The sequence below is a fragment of the Phyllostomus hastatus genome, unplaced genomic scaffold (genome assembly GCF_019186645.2).
Source record: "Phyllostomus hastatus isolate PE091 unplaced genomic scaffold, TTU_PhHast_1.1 phas_scaffold_78, whole genome shotgun sequence".
Lineage (NCBI taxonomy): Eukaryota > Metazoa > Chordata > Mammalia > Chiroptera > Phyllostomidae > Phyllostomus > Phyllostomus hastatus.
The window spans coordinates 108,664,459-108,674,264 of record NW_025334041.1 but is presented as its reverse complement, the minus strand read 5'-3'; the positions used below and the strand labels follow the sequence as shown (position 1 = coordinate 108,674,264).

General features: G+C 43.0%; 1 protein-coding gene across 1 annotated transcript; it reads right to left on the bottom strand.

Moving 5' to 3' along the window:
- Window positions 1-496: 496 nt before the first annotated feature.
- LOC123811641 (cytochrome c oxidase subunit 7A-related protein, mitochondrial) lies at window positions 497-9,407 on the bottom strand. The gene is made up of 3 exons (XM_045828005.1): window positions 9,263-9,407; window positions 2,578-2,709; window positions 497-1,370 (listed from the first exon to the last, which is right to left on the bottom strand). Exons 1-3 carry the CDS (start codon window positions 9,332-9,334, stop codon window positions 1,230-1,232), a joined length of 345 nt encoding a protein of 114 aa, XP_045683961.1. The 5' UTR covers window positions 9,335-9,407; the 3' UTR covers window positions 497-1,229.
- Between the last annotated feature and the right edge of the window lie 399 nt (window positions 9,408-9,806).

The following is a 9,806-nucleotide window of genomic DNA, read 5'->3' as shown; positions in this document are numbered from 1 at the left end:
TTCTAAAGTCTGACATTTTTCAAACTAAAAGCTTGGAGGGAAATCAAGAATAAAATTTAGACTTGTACAGACAAATAATGGCTTCCTAGCCTGTAAGAACACTACTGCTCTCAAACATGATTTTATCCTCAATAAGAAATCACTACTCTTTGCTATGGCAAGATACAGACCACCACTTCGTATATAATAAAATTCCACTGTTTTCCAGCATTAATCAGGGTATGTGAGTCTACCAATTGTGACAGCACAAGAAATTAATGACTAAATGAACTGTGTGTTGCAGACACATTTCACTAAGGGGCAAGCAAGTTTCCTATAAGGAACCATATGCTAATATTACATCAATATGCCATTAGCCTCCTGTTACTTGACTTCGAGGAACCATTTGTAAAGATTATGTGGCACCAAATTAAAAGAAAGAAATTAGGCTCAGGCTTAAAATGCTTCTAGTATTCTGAAATTATTTTGAAAGATCATTAAAAAAAAACCCTCCAAATTTGAAATTTTTCATTCATGTATTTATTCCACAATCAAAATAAATCATAATTTAAAAGTCATAACATTTTTAAAAGGTAAAGGGGACTCTGTGTCACAGCTTCATTAATAAAACAGACATCAGTCTACAATGCAACACTAAACAGGTGTTCTGTTCCCATGGTGGAATAAATACATAATAATGACACATAAAATTTACTAAAGATCTGAGATGAGGCAAATAACCCTTTGAAACAAACTGCCCAATGAACAGAAGCACGCTGCAAATAATATGTTAACGTTTTACGGCAAGATGGGAAAATCCCCAAGGTAAACTACAAACTCAAGCCCCTTGTTTCGTGCACCTGGCCTTGGCTTTTGTCTTCCGTCCTCACACACATCCAAATCAGAGAGGCTCCTGCACCTCACGCTCAACAAGGCGGCCGTGAGTCCCCAAGGACCTCGGCACAGGCTGCCATTAGTGAGCCTGTATGCAGCCTCCGCCCGGAGCCTCCAGGGAGCCCGAGGGCGCAGACTCAGAGAGCAGCAGCATTTCTTTGAACAACAGTTTTACCTGCTGAATGAGCCCTCTCAGGCCATGTGCATTTCATAAACAAATCAAATACTGTCTTATTACCATTCTATTTTTTTCTTGCAAAATGTTAAGGCCATTCAAGTAAAAAAAAAAAATTTTTTTACAGAAACAATAAAAATTCAAAGGGTTTATGCCAAAAACCAGTCCTCTGCAGCCCCACTCATTTGTTCCTGGGCTGCGAAGCCATGTAGAGGGCGATGAGGCAGTAGATGGTCCCTCCCACCGTCAGCGCCATGGTGGTCCGGTAGAGCATTTGGTCAGGCAGGCCCCGTTTCAGGTGGATGGGCACGCCGTCGGATTTCTGGAAAGAAAGAATTATCAAGGATATGGTTGATAAGAAAAGGATTTATAATTTAGGCTAATAAAGAACTAATGTTTCTACTTCGTAACTAATCTATCAATGCATTACAGTGGAAAAAGCCCTAATGCACTGAAACACTAATTAAAATACTACTGTATTTTCTTATAAATGTAACTAAAGCTTCTAAGTCCAAAGTCATTCTTCAAAACATAGGCTCAGTAACATGCATACAACAGACTGCAGATTTCTAAGGAATTTATTGTATTGTTTAACTAGGACAGAAGCACTGGTGAATTTCTTTTAATGTAAAGGTAACCGGCAGCTAACCGAAGAACTACAGGCACAAGAAATGCTCTACATTTAGTGTGAATTCCTGATCACTGGTGGATGACGTCTGAGCAGACCAGGTCAGCTAACAGGTTCTAACCCATTTTTTATATTCAGGGGCCTTCTTCCATCACTCTGTTAAACCCCTACTTAACAATGGGACTCCATAGACTGCTTAGTCATTATTTGGCATAGTCTCCAAAATCCCTCCCCACGGCAACTCCAGACCCCAGGTGCCCACTGGAGACTGACCTACCAGCTAATAAGGGATAAACTGATCAAAAGTCCCCAGGCTGGTCCTGAATCTGGAAAAGCTACCTTCCAGCAACAACGGGAACAGGCACTGCCTCTCCCAGGGCACCCGAGACACAGTTGGATCACTGACCTCTCAATTATCTGTATGTAGATTAATGTTAACATTATTTTTAAATCCAGTTTTGGCTTCTCTCTGCTGATCAGCAAACACAAGAGAGCCTCTTCCACTTCTAGCAATAGCTCAGTGGATGCTGATATCAAAGAGGTAAAAACTAGGAGAAAATCCAATGCCAAAAGTCACTGCATGTGTCACAAAGCCAAATACTTATCGAATTATTCATGGTGTTAACACACAGTGCACGCGCCACTGCGTCCTCCAGCTGACATGTGCAATGAGGAAAGCTGCGTCCCTCACATACTGACGAGGAAATTAACCACCCTCTCTCTCACAGCTTCTACCTACATAGGCTTCTACTAGTTTATGGCTCAAACTAAAATCAAGAGAATTCTATTAAAGAAAAAAGAGAGAAGGTGGGTAGTAAACTAGATTAAGACTCGGTTTCAAAGGGTTTTTCTAAACCTATCTATTTGACACGCGTCTCCATTCTAGAGCGTCTTATCTAACCTGGAAGAACTTCTGTAGCTCTGGGACTTTGTTCCTCCCAGCATAGTCATACGCAGTGTAATCGGAGGTCAGTTTCGTTGGTGTGGCGAATATGATAGGCGGTGCTTCTGTGGAAACCAAAGGCTTTAACCCCTGTAGGAAAAAAGGGAAATGTCAAGTTGAAGTATGTCCAGCCATCTGAACGAGGGTTCCAAGGAGCAGGCTGTCTGGAATGGTGGAGGCAGTCCTATTCGACCGTATGAGGAAAGGAAAGTCTCTCCAACGCTGCATTACAAGGCCTTTAATTTTTTAAGTTGAAGGTTTAAAGTCCATAAACTGTCAACAAAGCACTCTAGTCCTCTTTCCCAGAGCAACCCTATCAAGAACTCTTTGCAGTTGAGGACGAGGAGGGGGAGCTTATGGGGAGAGAGGAGCAAACAAAGGCCCAATCTGAGCTAGAAATAACCTGTGTCTATCTTCTCATCAGACTGGTACAACATTTTAATCTGTATGAACTTTGGTTTGATTTCAAGACAGCTGGCTGTCCCTTTTCTTCTCCTGGTGACCTGAGGGACTAACATGGAGCCTCTAATCCAGAGAGGACTTCGGACTCTTTCCAGACACACAGTGAAGAAATAACCCCATCTGGAAGAGCCTGCAGTGGCAGAAGACTTGTCTTTCCAAACCAGCCCAAACTAATAAATACAGTAGTCAGCCCTCTGGTTCCTGATCTCTTCAAAGGAATCCAAATTTACCAGTAATTGACCAAGCCTTTTCTAATACTCAAATACTGAAAACCTCGATGTCACTCCCACCAGGCAGGCATTAGGATCAACAGGGCAACAAGAAGGTATTCAAGTAAACCTGGTGTCTATTTCTTTAGACACAGTCCTGTAAACAGGGCTGAATCACGGCCTTTATTCTGTACTGCATTTACTTATTCATGCATTACCTCAGTAACTCGACACTGAAAACACACAATGAATAAGACAGACACAATCTCTGCTACTATGGATATTATTATGGAGTAACAGCAGCTAATATCTGAGCCCTTGTTATGTGTCCAGTATCATGTTAATTTAAGTATTTCGCACAATTACCCCATTGAATCCCGACAGCAACCCTAAGGAGATGTTGCAATTCCCTTTTTACCGAGGAGAAAACTGGAAAACTGGAACGAAGAGGGTAACCACCTGAGACTGCACGGCAGAGACAGAGCCAAAGGTCAAAACTCAAGCCTCTCTGAAGTCCAGAGCCTTGGCTTTTAACTATCGCACCATCTACCCCAGGTGACTGCCCCTCAGCTATTGCCTAAAAACAACAATCCATTTAAAGAGAAAAAGTCTAGTCACCTGCAAACAGAGTTGCAGGAGAAGTCTAGATGGGAGGAGGGGACCTCGGGTACTGAGAGAACACGGCTTAATAGGGCCTCTCTTTGAACTGGAGAACTTTACACACTCCCTTATTCTGTAAGCAATTTGTATTTTCTCCTAATAATCATTTCCCCTTGAACGAAAAAATTTAAAAACCTTACCAAACATCTCCAAAAATGGTTTGAAATTAAATTCATGTTTTGACAGGACTAACGTGAAAGCATTTTTAGACAGCCATCATACCTAATGGCTTTATGTGTGTTCACCCACCAAGTGATTTTAAAACTACAGCAAAGGTTTTGAACAATATCATCTCAAAAGAGCAGTATCAACCATCTTAAGTTTTAAATAATTTCATATTTCCATTTATACTACTGTAAAAGCTTAGGATATAGAATTTTTAAGTTATCTATTATCCCATGATCTTATCCCATCAGTTATTATAAACTGTATATATCTTTTTTCATAGGCATATTTTAATATCTTTATAGCCTTAATGTAAACCCTACATTCTTTCTTTCATTTCTATCTAATAAGCAATTTTTTTCAGGTTCTTATACAATCTTCGTAACTAAATTTACTCTTCACATCAACCCTGTAAAGGAGGAATTATCAGCCCACATTACAGATGATTAAAAGAAAGTTCAGAGACTCCATAAGGAAGATGGGATTCAAACCCACACGTTTTTATTACACCACAGTACCAATAACTCAGCTGTCTGCCAAGATATAGCTAAAAGGAGTGACTGTGATGGGAAGGTACTTCACCTACCCTGGTGTATGGGGATGATGCTCTAACCAACTTGAGCTACCGGGCCAGGGCTTATGTCTAACAATTTAAGAGCAGGTGATTTTTCCCATGTTCCAAGGCAGCTGGACGAACTAGCACGAGGGTTCTCAAGAGCGGACTTGACCAGGAAGCTGTATTTTCAGCAGGGGTGTCAAACTCATTTTCACCGGGGGCCACATCAGCCTCAAGGTTGCTTTCAAAGGGCCGAATGTAATTTTAGGACTGTAGAAATGTAACTACTCCTTAACTAGGGGCAAGGAACTCTGAACTGCCGCCAGATAAAACAAGGTGGAGGCGATTTACAGGAAGGGACCTAGAGCAAAATCCAGGGCTATGCCTGCTCCAACCCAGCATAATTAAGAGCCTCAAATACGCTTCTCCCCATCTCAATAAATGGCGATGCTATCCTTCCAGGTATTCAGGCCAAAAACCTTGGAATTAATCTTAATACCTCTCACTCACACAAATCTGCAAATCCCTTTGGCTCTACCTTCAAACTATATTCAGAATCCAACCAGTTCTCATCCATCTCCACCAATCCACACTCTGGTACAAAGCCCTGGATTTCTGCGACTGGTCACCCTGCTTCCCACACTGCTGCCCTACAATCTACTTACTCTAAATGCAGGAAGCAGTGACTGTGTTAAAACATAAGATGTCACTACTCAGCTCAAATCCTCTCAAAGGCTTCCTATCTCACTGAGCAAAACTCTAAGTTCTTACAATGGCTTGCAGGGCCTGAGATGGACCCCTCAAACCCCCTCCTCCCTTACATCATCCCTTCCTCTGCCCCAGCCCACTGGACTAGCACCTTAAATCTCCCAAGCACTAGGCATGCTCCCTCTGCTTAGCACGCTCCTCTCCAGGTATGCACGTGGCTTGCACCCTCACCTTCAAGTCTTTGTCCACCTGTCACCTTCTTGGTGAGAACTTCCCTTAACCGCCCTTGTTAAAACTGTATGTCCTCCCCCTTAACTTGCTAACAATCTATCCCCCTTTTCTGCTTTATTTTTCTCCACACTACTTATCACCATCAACATACTATTTTCTACTTTGTTTGCCGTGCCTTCCCTACGCAATGCAAGTCCCACAAGGGCAGGATTTCGCTGTTTTGTTCACTGCTCTTCTTTCCCAAGACTTAGAAAAGCAACTCACATGGAGTGCATTTAGTAAATGTTTATTGAATGTATAAATAAGCTAAGGAAGTCTGCAGTTTCACCACAATGTAGACAAATGCTTCTGAACTAAATCATGTAGATCAGCACTGGATGGCCGATGAGCAAACAACTGAACGTTGTTCTTAAAGTAAGTGGTCTATGGGCCAAACAGAAAATGCAGGTTTTGCTTATTAGTATCAATGGACTCTCCTGGCTGTTGACACAAATAGGCATTCACCTGTAACCAACCACCTTTAGCAGTTGAGTTCTTCCTAGTTTATTTTAGTTCCAAATTTTTTAAGAGTAAAGTAAACATGGTTTTTTCCCCATCAAAGTTGACTGACCCAAAGTTTTCCTTTTCTCCTACTTTTTAGGTCTGGGGAGGAGGAAGAAAGGTGGAGAAATAAAACTTATTCAAAAAATTATTCATTTTTAAATGACAGAAACCTATGAATTGTTGCACTGTGATTTAGGACTGGAAACAAGGTCACCCCGCAGTAGCTGAAGTCCTTCATGCCTCACCGCGAGCCAGACAGACAGCACCACCTCCATGATTCCCAACATCTCACGCTCGGCTTGTCCCAGATTCACCCAGTTTCTCACAAGTCCACTCACGAGCTTTTTTCCTGCAGAAAGCATCATCATCCTCCCACCTCCCAGTCATCTTAAATTCCTCTTTCTTCAACCCTAAAATCTCCCTCCTCAGTCACTAAGTCCTTATCTCGCAGCACTGATGTTGCATTCCTACTTAGAAGACCCTGAACGATTTTATGGGTTTAACAGGCATCCCTGGCTCTGGTCTCTCCCAGTTAGAGTCATGTTTTCAAAGAATAGCTCCATAAACCTTTCATGAAACTAAAGGTAAGAAGCATGTCCTTCTTGCAACCTCTAGACATAAGACCCTACCACAACTTTCTGCACTATATTTTTAACGGGTGTAAACTAGCATCTCATTGGGGCTTTGACTTGCCATTTCCCTAATAATTAATGATTTGATCACCTCTTCACATGTTTATTAGCCTTAATTTGATGGCATCACATGTAAAGGTAAGGAAAATGCTTTTCAATCAACCACTGGAAAATACCCCCCAAAACTACTTACCATCAAGTAGATTTATAAATCTTTACGTACACTGCTGTTAAAAAACTAGCTTTTCCATACATTCAGTGTACTTTGCATAATACTGAAAGTTACAAATGTCTACATTTTCCAGGGTGCTAATGTTTCCAAGAAAGGAAAAAACTGGAATACTTCAAACTACCAAAGTCAGAATCCCTGGTTTGGGGGATACTGGCCATAGTCACCCCAAAATCTACGACTCATATGAAGGTAGCTTGTTATCACTTCTTTCAACATAAGAAATCCATAAGTAACTAAAATGTTCAAATTCTCAAGAGCAACACAATTCAAGAGGTGCTAGAAACTTGAAAGTCCTCGCTGTACCAAACACATCTCACAGTAATCTCTGCTCTGACTGCCAATTCAAGTTCAGTATGTTTATTTTAGTCTAAAACTTCACTTTTTCCTCAGGAGGTAACAAAACTTAAGTGCTGCTAAAACTCTACCAAAAGAACATCTACAACCACCAATACAATATATCAGTTGTGATATACTGGTGTAATAAATCCTACACGAATAAAAGAAACTGATTACTAATACATGTAACATGAACGAACTTCAACCATACTGAAAAAAGGCTTACATGAAAGAATACTTTGTGGTTCCATCTATAGGAAATTCAAAAACAGGCAAAACTATTTACAATGATAAAAGTAATAAGGAGGTGGACAGGGACTGGCAGGGCAAAAGAGGGAAACTTAAGGGTGATTTGTGTTAAAACTTATCAAACTGTAACATTTACGATCCGTACACTGAAAAATGCTTTATTTACAGTAGAAGCAGATATGATAGAAATAACTATTATCTGCAAAAAAAAAAAATCACTGCAAACAATCCCGGACTTAGTTATCAATTTGGTTTCAGTGACACCACACTGATTTGCCTTCGAATCCTGGACTGTTCTTTTAATAAATTTTCCTACTCCACCCTCCTTTCATGTGTCTGTCCTCTAACTACATTCCCACCTTTCTTCCCTATGTACTATCCAACACCCCCAGATTCTATTACCACCTTTGTGCTGAAGATACCCAAATCTATTAAACTCATATTCACAAATCCAGCTATTACCAGGCATATCACAAGATCAACATTTATAAACTTAGACCCTTTCTCCTCAACCCCACATCCCCCTCAAAAAACTGTGCCCTTCTTTTTGCCCTCCCTATACTAATTAACAACACATCTAACCTTAGATTGAATTCATTCCTAAACATCCTCCTTTTGGGGCAAGTTTCAGTGTCCCAGAGAAAAGGTTAACAACGGAGCATCCTTTAGACTCTACCTGGGTCCCTTACTATTCCAGTCCATTTTTCCAACTATCTTATCAACCCTTCCCACATCACTCTACGAGGATAAGGAAGGAATATGGTGATAGCTCAGGCTCAGCTTCTGGAGAACAGCTACCATTTAGCCAGGAGCTAGCACCTGCCAAAGATTGCTAGTTACTTGACACACACCTCGTGTAACCTGCACTCCAGCTGCCCTAGATGAAACTGACCTCACAATAACCTACGTACCTTGTTCAAGGTTATAAAGCAAAGCAGGGACACCAGGATTTGGGTACTAATTAGGACTATGGGGCTGTAACCAAAATCCCTCATCTCTACAACACAAGCTCGAGACTGAACTCTAATTGGCAAAATCTGAGTGAAATCGCAACACTTTCCAGGCCACTCAAATAATAGGCGTCTGTCAACCATTTGACAGTTGGGAAAGTGCAAGCTCATTGCATGTACCTACCCAGACTCACCCAAACATTTCAAGGAACCCGTTAAGTCTCCCAATTCCGATCGTGGTCCTCTCCTGGTCCTACGAATTCCCCAGTGGGGTCATTCCAGCTCTCCAATCTCGTGCTTGCATGAGGCTGCCTTTTGGACCGCGGCAGGGGGTGACAATGGGACACTAATAAGAGTGAAAGCAGGACCTCCTTTAAAAGGACAGGGCTGAACTTCGGACTTGGTTGGGACACTTTCTGGGTCCCGCCGACCCCACAAACACGACACAAGCAACGAGTCCGAGGGTCACCTTGACCCCTACTGCGTGCCAGGCCCAACTTCCGGCCAAGCTAGCTCACCGGGGGAGCAACTACAGTACTAGGAACCTCCTTGGCCGCCGCGAAGTGGGTGCGGAGAGGCGCCGGGAGGTACCCGGCGAACTAATCCAAACCTTTAGCAGAAGCCTCCCGCGGCTCCGGCGCCCCGACTGCCTGGCGCAGAGGCTCAGGTCACCATTTCTCCAGTCTCAGCCGACCCAGTGAAACCCGTACCTGCGGGCTATAGGCATCGGAAGCCCCTGCTCCCACCAATTTCTGCGTGAAGCCACTAAACTTGTAGTACATTGCGCCCTGAGTCCGGCTACTCGCAGCCGCTGCCTGCGCGACCGCCCCAAGAAAGGACCCTGCCTTCCCTGTAGTGGCCCCAAGGCTCAACCTAAAGGACCCTGAGCCAAAAGACAGGCTATCCGGAGATCGCCCAACTTAAAATATGTAGTTTTAAACCACATAGAAGAATCCGGGCTCTCAGTTCCAAGAAAGGAAAAATCATCTGTAGGAAACAGCGGAAAGTCCCTCTAGCGTGTTCTGTAGAAAATACGAGTTGCCTCTTTCCCCACATTTGGATTCGGGCAAGTGCCAAGACGACCTAAGAAGTGCGCAAGCGCCCTGCGACCCAGGCAGGAGGCTGAGGGTGGAGTAGGGCGGGCTGTGGGCATGGCCTGGGACGGGAGGGGCGGGGCCTAAGCGGGAGGACAGCTCTCCCCTGAAGGGGACAGCCAGTACCGCGAGGCTTCCGCCTCCACCCGGTGCTTCGGTT

Bases quoted from the DNA above. Each gene is read 5' to 3' on its own strand.
- LOC123811641 (XM_045828005.1), bottom strand. From the start codon at position 9,334: ATGTACTACAAGTTTAGTGGCTTCACGCAGAAATTGGTGGGAGCAGGG. The intron at 2,710-9,262 runs GTACGGGTTTCA...TTTTTCCTACAG, and splicing joins CCGATGCCTATAGCCCGCAG to GGGTTAAAGCCTTTGGTTTC. The intron at 1,371-2,577 runs GTTAGATAAGAC...CTTTCTTTCCAG, and splicing joins AGCTACAGAAGTTCTTCCAG to AAATCCGACGGCGTGCCCAT.